The sequence below is a fragment of the Eublepharis macularius genome, chromosome 2 (assembly GCF_028583425.1).
Source record: "Eublepharis macularius isolate TG4126 chromosome 2, MPM_Emac_v1.0, whole genome shotgun sequence".
Taxonomy (NCBI): Eukaryota; Metazoa; Chordata; class Lepidosauria; order Squamata; family Eublepharidae; genus Eublepharis; species Eublepharis macularius.
This window is the reverse complement of record NC_072791.1, coordinates 166,168,100-166,188,379: the sequence shown is the minus strand read 5'-3', so window position 1 is coordinate 166,188,379 and position 20,280 is coordinate 166,168,100. Positions and strand designations below refer to the sequence as shown.

The window sequence follows — 20,280 nt, the reverse complement described above, 5'->3', positions numbered from 1 at the left end:
GGGGAAATTCATTGAATTTGAAAAGAACAACCTAGTAGAATTCAAACCAAATGTTAGCAAATTACATTCACTACCTTTCAAAATGATTTTGTTTTAAAACAGATACGCAAAGAAGACATCTTTTAAAGATGTAAAGGACATCAATGTCTATCATAGTGTGACATTATCAGTGCCAAAAATCCACATTTTCTAGCAGCTAGAGTCTTTTCAATAAGAGGCTTTGTTACAACCTCAGAAGAAATTAACCAGGATGAGCCATCCTCTAAAAAGAAAGGTATTAGTGCCACCATCTTATACACACTTACCTGGGAATTAGTATTATTGGATTTTGTGGAACTCGTTTCTGAGTGGGTTCAGGCTACATGTAATTTAAATGTGACATTTTAAAATTGCACGTTGCACATTGCATAGAACTCAGGCTTAGCTCTTTTATTAAATTAAACCGTTTTGATCATGCATACACACTCCAAAAGATAAAGCTGGTTTAAAATGTGTTAGATGGCAGACCTAAGTTATGAGTCATTCAATTTGATTGCATCCCAGTCTTTTTTTGCCTGACTTCAGCTTTAATTATTTAGGCCCCATAGGGACTTATCTGGACCATTTTTCAGTCACTTCGGTTCAGTCAACATCTAGCAAGGATTCCATTCTATGGGAAGGAAGGCTCTATTGTTAGAGACTGAATGGGAAAGTTGTTCCCCTGCGCTGTGAATGAGAGCAAGGATTTATTTAGATCTCCTGTCTCACTTTTCATCATTGTCCAGTTCCTGCTACTGCAGTCCCATCCAGCTTTCTGTGACCTGGGACAACCCCTTGTCCCTTCTTTTTGATGTCCCTCCTCTCCTGATGTATCTCTTCAGAGGGTTTAGGCAATTCAGTTTGGAAATCTCTGGGCTGTGTTTACAGGCCAGACAGGTCTTGTCCTAAAATAAAATACAAAAACCTGCTGACTTCCTCAAGCAGTGGGCATTAAGAAAGTTGTAAGGTGCTTCCGCTGTGTCCAGCTTCTTCGCCAAGGCTGCATTTGCAGGCTTTTGTTGTTCTGTGGCACTATAAATAAAGCTATTAACATCAGTATGTAAATGGGTTTCTATTTTTGTTCAGTGCATTGTTTGGGGGAAACTAGGCCAGTTATTCAGTGGGAATTGTTTGCTGTTCAACACTGAGCCTTACCCGATTTTTCCAGGCTGAGCTCTCTTGCAAGATATCCCTCTTGTGCTTTATTTAAAATAGGACAGGCTGTGGTAGGCGAATTCAGACTTCAGGGGGCTTTGGTCCTCTGGAACAAAGAATTATCTCTTAGTAGCTGCACTTGTATAAGAACTGATGCGAGTGATACGGTCTCTGCTTGGCAGCATGCTAGACTAGGTATCTGTGGGCATGTCTCAGTCCTTCACTTTCCATTTTCCTTTTGTAAAAGGCAAATTTAGTTATTTATTAAAATATTTATATGCTGCCTTTCCTCTTGGCTCAAGGCAACTTAAAAATTATGAAATACCCCACCAAAGAGATTTGGCGTTCGTATTACCTCAAAGGCTCTGACAAAGGAACAAGCCTTGCTGTGCCTCGTGAAGATCTCCTACAAAGGGACTTGCTTTCCTCACCTCTTCAGAGAGTCTGTTGCACAGAGTAGGTGGGAAAGGCCTAGGCTCTGGTCGATGCCAGGTGTGTCACCTTAAGTGGGGGAACAACCAGCAGGTGGCAACCTGGAGATTGTAGTGGGCACATGGAAACATATGGGTTCTCCTTCCTCAAAGCAGTTCTTGAATTAGCGAAAGAGAAAGGCAAACAGTTTACATTAATAGGACGAGAATGCACTAGATGCCGTCTAATTCAAGCTAAATTCAAGATAGTGCCAATTGCCTACCAGCTCTTTGTGTACCAATTAATTGCAAGTAGGTGCTTATATAGCAAATAGCACAGAGCAGTTTAGACAGAGAATATGCTTGCCAGGAGTTTCAAGTACTGTACAGCTTCAAGGCAGTTCATGAAAGTTAATGATAGTTATTAACAGTGCAGTCCTAAAAAGAGTAACACCTTTCTAAGGTTCAAAGTGTACATGACTTTTTTAGTGAGTCAGGTTGAGGTGCTCCTCCAACCAAGATGTCTTTTCTTACAGCCGTACAGCAGCTGGGAGGAACTTAGTTTCCCAAGCACTGCAGGGCCCAGTTTGGACCTGGATCATAGTTCTGGACAGCAGGTGCCTCTGTCTTCCCTTTGCATCATTTCTCCCCAAGCCAAAATGGCTTGGGGAAGTGATATTTGCCCCATTGTGGGGTCGAAATGAAGCAAAAAGTGCCTCCCCAGAGGCCCTTTTGACTTAGGAAAATGGCAGAGGGGCCGGGGCTGATGCCTTTCATTTTCGAGCACTGCCACCATGATTTGAATCAAGCCCTGTGGTGCTTAGGGAAGTAAGTTCCCCATGGCTTCTGTATCCTATCATGTCTAGTTTGAACCTAAGTCCATTGAAGCCAGTGTTTAGGATTGCACTGTTTGAAGCCATTTGGATAGGTTTGAACAGGGGGACAAAATATTTATAATGATGAGTCTTGTTTTCTCTACATCGTGCCACATACTGGGACCAAGGAAGCTTCGCTGACAACAATAGACTCATCAACGGGCTCCCAAACTGTGACTGCAATTTGGAAAACTGATGTGCATATACTGTATAACCTGAGGATTCCACTCTTCATACCATTCAACACACTTGCTTTTTCCTTTCAAATTTGAGAGCATATTGCACCATGGTTATTGCACCATTATTATTAAGGTTATTGCACCATGTTGTTTCTGCATTGCTTTTGATATAATGAATGTGCTTACGTTGTATATGTCGGCACAAAATTCTTTTATTTGCTATAGGAGGTGGGTGGTACAGCAGTTGTCTTAGCTTAGTCATTGACACCTCATGAAGACAGTCGCAAGTTATTTTCTGGTATAACTCTGATCTATAATAAGCCTTGTTATGGATTAGATGCTTTTAGCAGACCAGAATTATACCAGATAATAACTAATGACCATCTTCACAAGGTGGCAATAGCTAAGCTAAGAAAACTGCCTGTACCATTGGTCACATATAGCACATGAAATGAGTTGGTGCCAACATGTACAATATAGCAGAACTGTGTAGTGCATAAATAATCTGCATGTGAACAATTAGCACACACAAAGAGCCAGGGTGTTGTGCAGATTGTGATCCAAACTTTATTTCTATAATAAATGTGGTGCTTTTCCTCCATTATGGGACCTGTATATTGCTGCCTCACTGCCTTCCTTAGCATTCCCAAAATGTTTTCGCTGCCACCAAAGGCTTAGCTGTATTTGACCCACAGTTTAGGAAGCCTTAGTTATATTTAGTATGCTGACAGAATGTCAGTGCATGGGAGTGGATGCGAAGTAAAAGAGGATTCAGACTTCAGGGCACTTTGGTCCTCTGGAACAGAGAATTATCTCTTAGTTGTTGCACTAGGGGCGTCATTCCCCTGCCTGGGGTGGGGGATCACCGGCTCCCACCCTCTCCCCCACCTCTCCTTACCTAGCTGACGGGGGGTGCTGACAGGGGGTGCCCTCCTGGGCAGCGTGGCATGCTCCCGCATCCACAGTGGCCCAATTCAGGCCAAATCGCGCCTTCAGCAGGCTCAATTCAGGCTGAATCGTGCCCCGCAGTGGGCCGATTTGGCCCCCTGGTGAGTGCGGGAACACTCCCAATCTGCCCTTTGACGTGTGCGATGACATCACTTCCCTTCCGGGAAGTGATGACATCACTTCACACAAGGACGCAGCAAGGTAGGTGCCTGGCTCCTGATCTCGCACCGGGGGAGTCAGGGGACCTGGCAACCCTAAGCTGCGCTTGTATAAGAACTGATGCGAGTGATACGGTCTCTGCTTGGCAGCATGCTTGACTAGGTGTCTGTGGGCATATCTCCATCCTTCACTTTCCATTTTCCTTTTGTAAAAGGCAATTTTAGTTATTTATGAAAATATTTATACACTGCCTTTCCTCTTGGCTCAAGGCAACTTACAGGTAACGAGTTATTTATTTTAGATAACAGGCATTTTACTTAGAGGAAATAGAATTTATTTATAATGCTTTTAGAGTAATTCCAAAGAATATTGGTTTCAGATTTGTTAGTGTAATGGTTTCAAGATAGGTATAGATCTTCAAACATTTCTAAACAGTCACAAAGACTTAATTTCCTCCAATTGCCACTTAGGCTAAGAATGTCCACAAAGACAAGGACACACAGACAATTACAGCACTTCTCCCTCTTTCCCCAGAACAACTCTGATCAGCACTAGAACCACACTCACTGAATTCTTTCCTTCTGATCCACTGTGACTAAACTGCAGTTCACTCTGCCCACTAGGGTACAGCTATCCTCCAATCACAGCACACCTTTCACACCCATCCAGCCTCCCTCTTCTTACTTTAGAGGCCTGCATTTTTAAGCACAGTAAACATTCAGAAACTGACATAATTTGCAGAAATAAAACATACAAAAATATTTACGTGACAAGTGGGAAACCAGAAGTGTGGAAGGCATAATATAAAGCCAGTTTTTCCTCTGTCACTCTGTAACATTGTGTTGAACTAAATTGTTCAATTGGTGTCCAGCTGTTTTATCATTGTGATAAGGAACACCAAGGGACTCAGTGGTGACAAATACTGTTTGTTTATCTGCTCCTATTATGTAACTGAATATCTGTTCCTTCTGCTCAAAGAGCTATTTTAAGACATGCTTTTAAAATCGCCTATGTTCTTCAAGATTTCTGACTTCTTTAGTGGTCATTGTATTTCTTAAAGATCCAGCATTTTCTTGTGATTTCCTGCCATTTTACTGCTCGACCTAAAACTTGGATATCCGCTGGTTGCTTTTCTGTCTGGTGTCTTTCTTGGAAGGTTAGAGGTTAAATTAAGGTCCTCTCCCCAAATACAGACACCTTGAACTTAGGGTTGCATCTCTCTGTCTTTTAAATAACACCCTAGAGGTGTGAGAGCTACTTTTCTGTGAGCAGCTTCCATGTAGCTGGGATAACATGATCCACCAATTGGCCTTTCATACCAGGAAAGGGAAGTGACAATTCTGCAGGAAAAGGAAGTGACAGGTCTACAGGAAAGGTCCCTGCATCGGCCTCTGCCCACATGTCGGCTACTTAAATGTTACCCCAGCCACGTGGGAGCTGCTTGCCGAAAAGTGGCTTCTATAACCTGTAAGGTCACTTTTAATAATGTTGTGTATCTGGGCTTTATGGGCAAGGTAGCAAAATTGTCTTTGACGCAGTGACATTTAAAATGATATATAGTGCCACACACTGTAAAATAATGTTAGGAAAAGTTGAAGGCAGTAGGAATACAGGAAATCCCAACATGAGATTTAACTCAATAAAGGAAGCCACTGCCTTCAGTGTGCAAGACCTGAGCAAGGCTGTCAATAATAGGACATTCTGGGGATCATTAATTCATAGGGTTGCCATAAGTTGGAAGTGACTTGATGGCACAACACACATATAGTGCTATCCTAAGCAGAGTTACATCCTTCTAAGCCCATTGACTTCATTAGACTCAGAAGTGGGGTTGCCAGGTTCCCTTACCCTTCCAGCAGGAGTGGGGGGAAAAACAGGGTTAACATACCTGTAACTTATGTTCATCGAGTTCTTCTGTGCTGACACACATGGGGACTGCGCAGGCGCAGGCCAGCCGCCGGAGAATTTTCTAGAGCTTCTATGGCTCCGAAGGGGCCGTCTGTCGCGCGCCTCAGCGACCGTCTTCCCGCCCAAACGGTCACGTGATCCTCCAGCGACCAACGGCCCCTTCCCTCAGTTCTCCTTTGCCGCCGCTTGACCAATACACTTCAGCCATAACACCTTAAAGACACCAAATTCCGTTACAGCCATCACCTTGTCGTGCATTGGAATTCACAGCGGGGTAGGAGGGAGGGTTGTGTGTCAGCACAGAAGAACTCGATGAACATAAGTTACAGGTATGTTAACCCTGTTTTCATCTTCGTTCTTCTGTGCCTCCACACATGGGAGTGTACCAAGCTTCACGCAAGAAGGAAGGCGGGGTGAAGTCCAACACAATTTTATTGAACAAACAAGAACAACAACAAACAGATATGCATATATACATCCCTGTAAATTGTGTAGTGGTACATAAGTACTCAATATTTACACATATATACACCCCAATACACATATATACACTCTATCACTCAAGGGTACCTAGCAGGTACGCCAAGAAAAATTATTCCCAAGACTCCCTCAGGAAAAAAGGGAGTGCAGGACAGCCTTGGCCACCGACACATCCTGTTCGGCATTTACATCTATGGCATAATGCCTGACAAAGGTATCTGCAGAGGACCACGTGGCCGCTTTGCAAATGTTAGCCAGGGGCACACCCCTGAGCAGCGCCGAGGAGGATGCCTGGGACCGCGTAGAATGGGCCCTGACATGAAGCGGGCAAGCTAACCCTGCCAGGGAATAGGCCTTGGCAATGGCCGCTACAATCCACCTAGACAGGGTCTGCGAAGAAGCCCTGTTACCCTTGTCCTTGGCCCCAAAGCACACAAACAGGTGAGGGCTCGACCGGAATCCGTTCGTCCTATCCAGATAATAGGCTATGGCCCTCTTCAAGTCTAGGGAATGGAGGGCCTTTTCCCCCTTAGAGGAAGGGTGAGGAAAAAATGCAGGTAAGGAAATATCCTGTGAGAGGTGGAAAGCGGATACCACCTTGGGCAGAAAACCCAGGCAGGGACGCAGGACCACCTTGTTGGGATGAAACACAAGAAAGGGAGGGTCAGACCGCAATGCAGACAGCTCACTGACCCTTCTGGCCGATGTGACGGCCACCAGGAATGCCACCCTGTACGATAACAGGTCCAAGGGGCAGGTAGCCAGAGGTTCGAATGGAGGCAACATAAGACGTGAAAGAACCAGGGACAGTGACCATTGAGGTACCGGTGCTGACACAGGTGGGTATAGGTTGAACATGCCCTTAAGGAACTGGCGGGATAGTGGGTGAGAAAACACTGTAACACCCTCCACTGGGGTGTGCGCAGCCGATATAGCTGCCAAGTGGACCTTGAGGGAAGAAACCTTCAAGCCCAGGTCTCGCAGGTGGCACAAGTACCCAAATACAACCCCTAGGGGGCTGCTGGCAGGCACCACTCCTTTATCAAGTGCCCAAAGTTCAAACCTGCGCCACTTGGCCGCATAAGCGCGCCTAGTGGATGGCCGACGAGCATTCAGGAGGACCCTCTGTACTTCGTCAGTAAAGCCTACCGGGGAGGAACTATCCGCCAAGCCGTCAGGTGCAGCGTCCTGGGATCGTGGTGGACTAGGCTCCCGTTCAGGAGAAGGTCGTGCCGAGGGGGCAGACTGACATATGTCCGTTGGGACATCAACAGGAGCCTCGGGAACCAAACCTGCCGTGGCCAAAAGGGGGCCACCAGGATGCAGTCCGTCCCGTCCTCCTCTATCTTGCACAGGACCCTGGGAATCAAGGGGAATGGAGGAAACATGTAGTGCAAGCCCTGCGTCCACGTAAACTGGAAGGCATCCCCAATAGAGAGGGGGTCGCACCCTGCCCTGGAACAGAACGTGTGGGCCTTGGTGGTTGCCGCAGTGGCGAACACGTCTATCACTGGATGACCCCACATCTGAAAGATCGGCCCAATGCACTCTACGTTCAGTTCCCACTCGTGGTCCAGCAAAGGGACCCTGCTGAGGGCATCTGCTCGGGCATTGTCTGACCCAGCCACGTGTATAGCACGGAGCGACACGCCGTTCCTGATTGCCCACTGCCAAGTGAGCGTGGCTTCCCGGCACAGGGCCATGGACACTGTGCCCCCCTGCTGATTCACGCAGTACATGGCAGTCGTGTTGTCCGTCTGCACCAACACCTGACGATTTCTCAGCAATGCTGTAAGGGACACAAGTGCGAAACGAATGGCTCTTAGTTCAAGCACATTAATATGGAGGGTCTTTTCCCTCTCAGACCAGACATCTTGCACAGACACATCACCACAGTAAGCCCCCCATCCCAACAGAGAGGCATCAGTGGTAACCGTGACGTCATGGTGCTGATACCCAAAGGGAGTCCCTTTAAACAAGTTGTCATCAGACAGCCACCAGTCCAAGGAGGAGAGGATGACCCTCGGGATAGAGAATTTAAGGGACGGAGGGTGCAGCAGAGCATCGTACCTCCGCACAAACCAGTTCTGGAGAGGGCGCATACGCAGCCTAGCAAAGGGCACCACAGAGGTGGCCGCTGCCATGTGCCCTAGTAAGCACTGGATAGTGCGCACAGACTGGAAACGGGTCCTTTTAAACATGGACACCAGACCCCTTAGGGACCGAGCCCTCTCCAAGGGGAGCAGAGCCTTACCCTCCACAGAGTCTAATAGTGCACCAATGTATGACACCTTGCAGTTGGGCACCAGTTTGGATTTTTCAAAGTTCACCAGGAGCCCCAGGCGTTGGCAAGTGCTAAGTACCAAGCCAATGTCCTGCACCAGCCTAGACTCCGATTCAGCCACGATGAGCCAGTCATCGAGGTACGGAAAGATGGTACAGCCCTCTTCCCGCAGGAAGGAAACCACAGGGGCCACACATTTCGTGAACACTCGTGGGGCACTGGACAGGCCAAAGGGGAGCACCTTATACCGGAAAACCCTTTGCCGGTGAACGAAGCTCAGGTATTTCCTGTGCTCCTCCCGTATTCCCACGTGAAAATATGCGTCCTTCAAGTCAAGGACCGCAAACCAATCCCCCTGTTTCAGCAAGGCGATCACAGCCGCCAATGTAACCATCTTGAACTTGGTCACCTTGAGGAAGGCATTAAGGCCCCTCAGATCTAAAATGGGACGTAAGCCCCCATCCTTCTTGGGGACCAGGAAGAACCTAGAGAAGAACCCCCTTACAGAGTCCTCATAGGGCAACTCTTCCACAGCACCCGTGGCCAAGAGCGACACGATCTCCGCATCCAGCTCGGCCATAGTATTATTGACAGCTGTCAGGGGTGAACTGCACCGAGGCAGCTCAACGAACTCCAGCCCGTATCCCATTTCAACAATTGTTAAGACCCATGAGTCAGATGTTATTGACTCCCACTCAGAGAGGAGTGGACTCAGTCTGTCCGAGAAGTTCGGGGATACGGCTGGCGCGACCTGTCAGTATTGCCTCCCGGCGCCCTGCTGATCTCTCTGCTGGGCCGGTGGCTGCGACGGACGAGGTTTAAAAGGCCTTCGCCTCCTCTGCTGCTGTGCAGGAGGGTATGACCGCTGTTGGTAAGCAGGATACTGGTGGTAGCCTGGCCGCTGTTGCTGGTATCTGCCCTGGAAGTGGTAAGGGCCGGACTGGGGAGCATACCGTGGCCTGGAGGTGGGCTTGTCCGCAGGAGCCAGCCCCAAGGACCGCGCCGTCTGCTGGCCCTCCTTCTTTTTCTTCAGGGTCTCGTCGGTCGATTTGGAGAACAGCGAGTCCCCTTCAAACGGCATGCTCTCCACCCTGGAACGCACCTCTTGGGACAGGGCTGTAGACCGCAACCAGGAGTGGCGCCTGAGGACCACCGCCGAAGCCATTCCCCGAGCAGCAGTGTCAGCAGCGTGGCTCCCAGCATTCATCTGCTGCTTAGACAGCCTGACAGCCTCTGTCTGCAACAGGGAGACGACAGCCTTCTGCTCAGGTGGGAGGTCTCGAGTGTAGGATGCCAACTTCTCCCAGAGGTAGAGCTGGTAACCAGCCATGATGGTCTGGTAGTTGGTGATCCTCAGGCCCAACGAAGCCACTGTGTACTGGCGCCTGCCAAGCGAGTCAAGCTTCCTGCTTTCTTTATCGGCCGGCACAGATGTGTGGCCCGACCGCTTGGGGTTGAATTCCTCGGTAACAAGAGAGGAAGGTGGAGGGTGCTTCACCAACGCCTGCCAGGTGCCCTGTTTGATTTTATACAGCTGCTCTATTCGCTTGGGCGTAGGAGGCTGGTCACAGGGCACCTTCCACACCCTATCCACGAATTCCTCAATACCCTCAAGCATGGGGAAACCAAGGTACGCTGGGTTGTCCCCGTAAATCCTCTTGAGGAGCTTGTCCTTGGTTTGGGGGGCCGCCGAGGAGATGTCCATCTCTAAGGCCTGAGCCATTCGTGCCATCTGGTCAGAGTAAATCCGTAGGTCTTCATACGGTGAACCAGTAGCAGGCACCACATCATCAGCGGGCGATGGCTCAGACCAGGACTCCGACTGGTAGTCCCCCAGGCTTTCGACGTCCCCCTCGTCGGAACCGAGCTGGGATCCCTCACCGTGGACCGGAGGTGGAAACCATGCCCGTGATGTTGAAGGCCTCGGCTCCGATGTGGTGAAACCCGTAGGCGCCCCTTCCCACTGACAGTGGTATGACGGGGGAAGGTAGGAGGCCTGGTGATGTCGGGACGCAGTGGACCGGACGGATTGGACACTGTCCCCGGACCGACGCCTCTCGCGACCGACAGCAGGGGTAGATCGACTCCGATGCGGAGACGGGCTCGGTTCCGACCTCGGCGAACGACGGGCGGGAGACGGCCGACTCAGATGTGGCCGTGGGCTCGGCTCCGGTCCCGAGGAAAACTCCGCCCGAACAATCTCGAACGCCATCGGATCCGGCACCGGTTCGGAGATCTCCTCTGGTTCAGGGGAACCCAGATGAGGGGAAGGCGTGTGCGGGAGCACGATGACCTCCTCCTGCGGAGCGGGACGCGGGGACCGGCGATGCTTGGTCTTCTTCTTCTTTTTAGCTGGTTCCGAAGAAGAAGACCTCGGAACCGACGCGCTCCTCGACTTCGAAGGGGACCTCTGCTTCGACCTCTTCACCTTGATCGGGATCGAACCGGTTGTCGGTTCCGACCGGGGACTCGGTACCAGGATCCTCAGTTCCGAAGCTGGTCTCGGATCCGACCTGGTAGACGACGCGCTCCGGGGCGGCCGCGCTGGAGAGGCCGCTCTCAACGCCGAGGCACTCGGGGGACACGGTTTCGGTCTCGACCCCGTGGAGGCCACTGAGCCAGCTCTTGACTGCCGTTCGGCAGAGGGGCTAGGGCCGGCCTTGGGCGGAGGTAACGGAGTGCCTTCAGACATAACCTTCTGCCACAGCGAGGAATTTAGTTGGGCCTTGCGATCCTGCCGGGCCTTGTTGGTAAACCCCTGGCAGACCTTACAGGCCGACACATTGTGGGTCTCCCCGAAGCAAAAAAGGCACAGATCATGGCCATCGGATTTGGCCATCTTAGTGTGGCATTGCAGGCAATGCTTGAAGAGAGCCGTAGAGGCCATCTTCAGGGGCACGCGAGAGAAGGGTCAAAACAGTCCGAGTCGTATTACCGAGTCCACGTCAAGGTCCAAAGCGAGATCCGAAGAATAGTCGAGGTCAGAAGTCCGAAGTCAAAAAGCCAAGATTAATCAGTCAGAAGAAAGGCACGAAGCACAAAGCACAGAGCACAAGCTCACGTTCTCTCCAAGCGGCGGCAAGAAGAGAACTGGGGGAAGGGGCCGTTGGTCGCTGGAGGATCACGTGACCGTTTGGGCGGGAAGACGGTCGCTGAGGCACGCGACAGACGGCCCCTTCGGAGCCATAGAAGCTCTAGAAAATTCTCCGGCGGCTGGCCTGCGCCTGCACAGTCCCCATGTGTGGAGGCACAGAAGAACGAAGATGAACTAGCACTTACCTTGGGCACGTGCAATGACATCACTTCCAGAAGTGACATTATTGTCCCTGGTGGCAGGCATGCTACCCTGCTTCACAAGGGTCAATTTGGGTCCACTGCATACTGTCCCAGGAGGTTGTTTGCTTCCTCGGCCCATTCCCCGGGCCTTCCCCACACCTGCCAGGTGAGTGATGGCAGGGGGCAGAGGTTGGGAGCAGGTGATCCCCTGCCCCCCTTGGGGGACTGGCAGCCCTACTTAGAAGGTTGTAACTCTGCTTATAATAATAACATTTGATTTATATACTGCCCTTCAGGGCAACTTAACACCCATTCAAAGCAGTTTACAAACTATGTTATTATTATCCCCAAACAATAATCACCCTGTGAGATGGGTGGGGCTGAGAGAGCTCCTAGAAGCTGTGACTGACCCAAGGTCTCCCAGCTGGTTTCAAGTGGAGGGGTGGGGAATCAAACCAGGTTCTCCAGACTGGAGTCCCGCAGCTCTTAACCGCTACACCAAATTGGCTAGGATAGCACTGTTAGCGAGGAATCCTAAGCAGATCAACTCTGAATCACACTAAAGTTTATTCAGTAGAGCTTGCTCCTAGGAAAGTATTCATAGGATTGCACTGTTAATCTACAATCTCTTGTGCACACTTGCCTGGAGTTAAGTCTCACTGAACACACTGCAGAATTTGAGTCCAGTAGCACCTTAGAGACTAACAAGATTTTCAGATAAATCTTCAGGTATCTGAAGATTGGGAGCTCTGACCCTCAAAAGCTTATACCCTGAAAATCTTGTTGGTCTCTGAGGTGCCTCTGGACTAAAATCCTACTGTTCTATTGCAAACCAACTCGACTACCCACCTGAAACTGAACACATTGCTACACACTTTCAGTTCAATGTGCAATGCATTGATCGGCACAAATACTTTAAAAAACCCTTTTATTTACAATGTTCTAGTCATACATGAACCACTGAAAGTTGTTCACTATCATAATATCCATCAACTCCCAAACTAAATTATTACCTTGTTAAATAATGTTATGATCCAAGTGCTAACGTAAATTGTGAAGTTTGAGTAAATCTTCTAGGCAATGTGCTGAAGGGAAAAAGTAGAATTCTTAGAAACACATGACATATTTCTTTGAATCTTAGGTACTGCTGAATTTTAGAAGCTTTGATGAAATATAGCACTTTTCTTAAGCATGTTATTCTTTTGTGAGTCTTTATTCTTGTGATACTTACGATAGGCACATGATCCAGCAGAGAAGTTTTTCTTCATTGACATTCTTAGCCCTCATTTAGACAAGGCAGATAAGGTTTGAATTTATGATCACAGAGGAAGCCTGTAGGAAGGGGAATGGTGGTGAATTCATAATTCATAATTATTTTGCCTTCCTCTCCTGTTAAATGTCACATGGATATCTAGGGGAAACAAACTCTGGGCACAACAATCCTTGTTGTATTGTTGTTCCTTTCTGGAAGATGTTTTCTTTTTCCACAGAATGTTGTTCAGTCTCACATGCTTTTTGCAAAGAACGTGTTGACCAATTTAGCAAACTTAGAAAACCAGTCTTCCTATGTTGACATACAAACATATTACTTTAGATCTTTTTATGTAATATTCATTTGCATCATCAGATAATCAAGTTGTTTCTGTGTTCTGATAAAATGTTCATTGCTGCAAGCTGAGAAATCACCTGCTCAATCTCCCACTATCAGAAAACTGGACTTGTTTGGTGGCATGTGGTCTGGAGGAGTCAATGAGTCAAACAGAAAGCTTGTATACATTCTTAAATAATTTTACTACTACTTCGATCACACACAAATCAAAACTCAGAATGCACACTAAACAAAGCATCTATGCTAAAAAGAGAGAGAGGACACCCCTAGTGAAAAGGGAACATCCCTGAATTTCCTCTTGATACCTGATCAGAGCAAATGTGTAAATAAATATTTGTAACTGACCCCTTTATTTGCTGTAAGATCCAGGGCTGTGTCATACATGCATCTGCATCACTGCAGCTTCAAGAGATGACATGCCCATAAGGATGAGCCTTCTTGGATGTAAACCATGATAACAGAAATGTTCAGATTGCCTCACCTGACCTCAAATGCAAGGGTTTCTCACACCTCCAGCTGCATAGAGAAAGTAAGTGATATGCTTGTGTGACACAAGCAACAAGTTCAGGAACACTTGGTTTTGGATAGCATGTACCACAGCCTCAGAATCAGCCTCAGAATCAGCAACAGCATGCTGACATTACAGCAATTGCAGCCATGCAAGCCAGCACTGGTATTAAGAAAATACCTTTTTCTTTCCCTTAATTTCCTGATCTGTTTCTCCTTCTTTCTAGTCTGCAGAAGATTCTGCTGGAATAAAAGTCCCTTAGCATTTAAGTTGCCACAAGACCCATTTGGGGTTTTTTTTTCTTTGCTGCAACAGAGCAATAATCCCCCTCAAATTATTCTTTTTCTAATGTTGTTGTGATGGACTGCACTTAACAACAGGTTTCCACAATGCAGCAAAATCAGAGAGATGGGAGGTAAAGAGCTAACTATTCCCTAGAATGGAGAGCTTGAGTGACAGGCTGCTCCTTCTTCTCTGATTGGTCAGTTAGAACCAGTCTGAAGGTACTCAGGTGGTTTCTGACAGGATTTTGGTGTGAGTCTGACAAGAAAGGTCAGACAGGTTCCCCTTTGGAGTGAGAGGACAGGACTCTTTTGCCTTAACTGTAGTATTACTGTCCTGAGGAAGAATTCTATCTAAGAATTATAGTATAAGTGTCAGCATAAATTGAATCACACTTTACAGACATAAGAGAACTGAAAGTGTGTTTTGGCAAGAGTTATTGGGTAGTGTGTTGAGACTCCCTTTCAAGCTAAAAGAAAAAGAGTTATATCTTCTGAGGAGAAGATTAATTCCTGCCCAGTTTTGAAGGGGGGTTGGCTCTGTGGAGGACTCCAGGTGTATTGTGAAGGGAAAATGGTTTTAGACTAACTCCAGGAAACCTGGACTGTCATAGGAGACTTTCAGAAGAAACATTGTTGCTGTAACTAAATTACTAAGTAAAACACCTCTCACTGTTAAAAACCAAGAATATATGAAAATAAGCTTCAAGGATACTGTTTTTCCTATTACTCAAAGTATATTCTGTAATACCAACAAAATTTTACCTCTGCACTTCCATCCCCTGCCTACACTTAATTCCTGCCTGTTAAATGATGTTATTTCTTTTTTAATGTTAAACCATCTCTAGTGCCATTTCCAAGCACACAAGGAAGAGGGCTCCTGCTTTTCCCCATCAAGTTCCTGGGCTGGGCTAAAAGCCAAAATTATATCTGCATGTCAGGGTGGGACAACCAGACTTTCTAAACCACAAATATTGACATGCTACTTGGAGCAGCTCAGTCAAAGCAGGGAAACTGAAACTGGGTGGGAAAATCTGCCTCACAGTAGGGAGAGTGAAAGGGGGTCCATCATAGTTGTTTATTATAAAATGGAGTTACTGTGTAGTTTAAGACTCATAAGAATAATCTGCCTCCCTCTGTATTCATTAGGATGGATACTAAACAGAATCTGCATATCTAAATACTGTTTAATTTTAGCACAGAACTGTTTTCCAGGCCACAGGATCAAATAAATGTTGCCTTAATGTGTGTGCAAACCATCTGCAGCCCACTGCAAATTATTTCAGTAGCCCACCAAAAATAATCGCTATTATTAATATGTGGGTGTCTTAATGCCTAGTAATAATTGTCAAACTGTAGATATGAGCTAAATGTTATTTTATGTTTTCGATTTAGCCATAAATGTAAGGGGAAGGTAAGCATGGGGTAGTGGCCATCCAAGTATCCTGGATACAATATTTATGTATTTAGGCAAGCAGGCAGGCATTTCTATGCTGTTTTTCTCTTCACTAAGGTTGCCAACTGCCTGGAGAAAAAAATGTTCTGCTCCTTTAATAGAAGCTTAATGTGTGGAGATGTGTGGGCAACTGAAGCTTTTTATGGCATGGAGATAAATATCACTTATCCCACCCTGGATAGCCCAGGCAAGTTAGATCTTTTCAGATCTGCTTTGGGTCTGACCCTTTGTCAAGGTCTGCTTTTGTTAGTAATTGGATGGGAGACCTCCAACAAAAACCAGGGCAATGGCAAACCACCTCTGTTAGTCTCTTGTCATGAATACCCCACCAGGGGTCGCCATAAGTCATCTATGACTTGATGGCACTCTCTACCACCACTAAATAATGTTGCATTACACCTCTGTTAAACAGAATTTCCCCCCAGGCTGTTGGCAACCCCATTCATCACTGGGAACCCAAAGGAACTTACCAAAAAACCAAAAATACAATGTAAACAAATAAAGAAAACAAACACACACACTCCTTGGGTGATGCTAAATCTCCTGATCAATCCATGTCCACAGGCTGTTAGCCAAGGCCCAAGGATTATGTAAGGTAAATGTAAGAAAACTGCACTGGCCAGAAGGGTCATTTGCATCACAAACGGCTCTCTGCTCTTCCCCCATCCCATTCCCCCAGTAAGAACTGTGACATGATACGTAATATGGCAGTGGTATAAAGGTGATTTTAATCTTCACATATAACATACCCTTCAGAATAGGGTTCTGCATAAATGAGTAGAAGATGAGGAAGAGGGACATTTATAATTTTCTTCCTTTCTTTCTCCTTATTTCTCATCCCTATAGCATTCTCTTTGCTGACATTGAAGGTTTTACCAGCCTGGCCTCCCAGTGTACGGCTCAGGAGTTGGTGATGACGCTGAATGAGCTCTTTGCCAGATTTGATAAACTCGCAGCTGTAAGTTGGACTTGTGTGTGCTATCCTTGATATCCTTACTCTTTTACAATGGCAGCATGTTATCATGTTGCCGTCTGGGTTTCTGCAAAATATTTACTGCCCTATTAATGTCTTGAAATAAAAGTACATATTTTTCCCCTGTTTTGTAGGAGAATCACTGTTTACGTATAAAAATCCTAGGTGATTGCTATTACTGTGTGTCCGGGTTACCTGAGGCAAGAGCAGACCATGCACACTGCTGTGTTGAAATGGGAATGGATATGATAGAGGCCATCTCGTAAGTACCAAATTCCCCAGCAAGGCGGAATGAAGAAGAACAAATGTGTGTGTGTGTGTGTGTTTCCAGTTAGCATTACATGTTGTAAATTATCATGTTGTACCAACTTCTTTATATCAAGTTAGCAGAGACCTAATATAACAGTAGAAGGAATAACAGTATAACAGTAGAAGGGAAGCTTGGAATGCTTGCGCAGTAACAAAAGATGAAGAATGAATTAAGACAGTTCCATTTGCAGGAGCAGTTATATGCTGAGTAAACATGCCATGCCTGCACTCAACAAACAAGAAAGGACTTAGATCAAGACGGGTAGCTGTGTTTGTCTATCTGTAGCAGTAGAAAAGAGCAAGAGTCCAGTAGCACTTATAACACTAACAAAATTTGTGGTAGGGTATGAGCTTTCGTGAGCCACAGCTCACTTCTTCAGATACTGCGAGAAATTCTCTCTGAAGAAGTGAGCTGTATCTGAAGAAGTGAGCTGTGGCTCATGAAAGCTTATACCCTATCACAAATTTTGTTAGTCTTATAGGTGCTACTGGACAATTGCTCTTTTCTACAGCAAGGGACTTGTATTGCTGTGCTCCTCTACCTGTCCCTCTTAATGGATCAGCAGTCAGCGGAGCAGTGGCTGTGAAATCTTCAGCTTTCGGTACATGGAACCAATGGGAAATATTTACCTTTTTTTTTTTTAAGGAGTCACTTGCTACACTCCAGGGTTGGTGATAAAACAGTGAACTGGGGAAGTTTTGTATAGACAAAACTTGGTGTGATGAACTTGTCCACAGGCTGTATAGTCTGATGAGTAAAACTTGCCTCCAGGATGTTACTGACAAAGGAAACTTTTGAGCAAGAAAAAGGGAATGAACAGCCTATTCCTAAGCGTGTTTACGTAGAAGTAAGGCTTACTCCCTTGTACATCTGAACAGAACTGCAGCCAGAATTACAGTCCCCCTGGCTGTTAAGCTGCACCTGAGAGTTCCATGCTTTCATGTGTCTTGATCTCATGGAAGTTGCTCTAAGTAAAGTTGCCAGTTGGCTGGGAGAAAAATGTCCTGGCACTTTATGAGAGGCTTATTTACCATGTGATGTTGTTTTCCTCCATGCCATGAAAAGCTTCAGCTGCCCAGTTCCACACATGAAGAATGCAGTCTTAAGCAGACTTAGGATTGCACTGTATGCCTCTGTTAAAGGGAAAGGACATTTTTTCCCCAGGCTGCTTGACAACCCTGGTTCTGAGCAATTTGCTTAGGTGACAACTAGTGTGGACTTTGATTTATTATGGCTTGAACAGAGTCCTCATGTGTTCATTTGGCTCTTGGTATTAAAAGAGCAGGAGCTGCAGGTTAACTGTGAGTTTAGGGCCTCCTTGGCCAGTCTAGTGGTACTCTGCAAAGCTTAATTGAGTGAATTCCTGTGTGTGGTGCGTCTCAGAAATGCTGTGATAGGACACCTAGCCTGGATATGCAACAAATACATTTCATTTAAAGTTGTTATGAATTTATTTTTATTCAGAAGGGTCTCCATGTGGTTTAAAAATCTGTAATTGTAAACAATGGAAGTTGGTCAAAATATTCAGTAAAATCTTGAGAAACTTGGGATATGTTGAAATTAAGGTAATGTGGGCACTTGACTGTCCTCATCTGGACGTATGTGCACACATTTTTTTCTTAATTTCCCCTTGCCTCTATCTACTCTGGGCATCTCTATTCCAAGGTAAGCAACGTGGGTGTTCTGTACCCTTTCACTAGGAGGTGCTGAAAAACACATACTCAAAATGGTTCTGTGCTCATTTCTCAGAGTATAAAGAACTTCCTAAAAGGTCCAGCTGTCATTTCAGATGTTTCTTACCTTTGCTTGTCAGAGGAGCTCTCTCCATTCATCAGATGGAACAGAAATTCTCTCCCTGCAGATTCAGCAAAGAGATAAGATTGTTAAATCCTTTTCATCCTACACAAAGCAGGTGTCAAGCTATGGATGACAGGCTATGGCAGATAGATCCCTGTACCATTGCAGCAAGAAATCCAGGCTCTTGGTTAAATGGCTTTATTCAGAAATCAGATCATTTCCACAGATATGTCCATAGAATTACTCAGAAGCAAGGTAAGCATCTAAGCAGTAAGAACAGGTTGACAGGAATGGTAACCTGCGGGAAAATCCTTCCTCTTAACACACTCGTTTCCTCCTTCCCCCTCCCAACAGTAAAACAGGACTTTTGGTGTGAACTCGTCCTGAGAACGTCTCACATATTTGTACTATCAAGTCGAGACACTGAGAAAGCAAGAGATCAAAGTTGAGACATAGCAGTGCATGGGAGTGAGCAGTATACAAGGTCAGAAGCACTGAGCGTTTCTACAGTCTGTTAGATAAGGCACCTGCAGCTTCAATAAGCCTGTGAAAGGAAACAGTTATGGCACTGGCAATATGACATCAAGTTATAGCTTAAAACATTGGTTCAGAAATAATGGGTCAGCATTAAGTAGTGGCATGGATGAGGCACAGGCATGACAGCAGGAGCCAGGTTTTTGAAAGTGTCAAGGAACAATTTGTAAATGGAGGGCACTTCATTGCCAGTCTGTGTGTACGCTTCAATACAGACAGCTCCATAGAAAAACTACTGAGCCTTGCTTGTGGCATCCCTCAGTTGGGACAGCCATGGTGTAGCATTATCTGGAGGTGAGTAGATAAGACATTGTACAGACACATTTCCCCCAAGGAAGCTAGCAAGGATTTTGCTAGAAAATGTTGCTTGCTTGGTTGCAAGGTGCAAGACATCTCTTTACTTTCCCAATGTGAATTGAGTGGAGGTATGAGCATGTAACTTAGCTCTCCTCTACACACATTAGGTTATCTAGCAAAGAGTCCAGTAGCACCTTTAAGACTAACCAACTTCATTGTAGCATAAGCTTTCGAGAACCACAGCTCTCTTCGTCAGATGCTCAGATCTGACTAAGAGAGCTGTGGTTCTTGAAAGCTTATGCTACAATGAAGTTGGTTAGTCTTAAAGATGCTACAGGACTCTTTGCAATTTTGCTACTGCAGGCTAGCACAGCTAACTCCATTAGGTTATCTGTGATGAAAGGACATTGCACAGGCAGTTTTACATCTGAGGGACCAATTTACCAAATAAGAACCTTAAAAAAAAACATAAGATCCCTGCTGGATCAGACCAGAAGGTCCATCTAATCAAATATCTTGAAGGACCAACGGACAGGGCATAGAAGCTGAGGCCTTCCCCTGTGTTACCTCCAAGCGCTGGTCTCTCTGAATCTGGAGATTTTCTTTAGTCACCTTGGTTAGTAGCCATTGATGGACATATCTTCCATGAATTTGTCTTTTTACAAGGTCATACATAACAGGATGTCCCAATGTATGGCTGTATATACAAAACCATTGCAAGTTATCTGAAGTTCATATTTGAGGCTCTTTAGTGATAATAAAGGGAAAGGAACAGAATCAGCTTAGGAGATACTGGCAGTTGCTGCATTATGGTTTGAACAGG

The 20,280-nt window shown here is 46.2% G+C and overlaps 1 protein-coding gene across 2 annotated transcripts in view; it reads left to right on the top strand.

Moving 5' to 3' along the window:
- Nucleotides 1-20,280, top strand: part of ADCY5 (adenylate cyclase 5) — a 309,257-nt gene that overhangs the window by 216,017 nt on the left and 72,960 nt on the right. For both annotated transcript variants that reach the window (XM_054972529.1, XM_054972528.1), the window contains exons 4-5: nucleotides 16,393-16,504; nucleotides 16,654-16,781. In XM_054972529.1, the coding sequence (XP_054828504.1) occupies nucleotides 16,393-16,504; nucleotides 16,654-16,781 (240 nt within the window). The remainder of the gene's footprint in view (nucleotides 1-16,392; nucleotides 16,505-16,653; nucleotides 16,782-20,280) is intronic.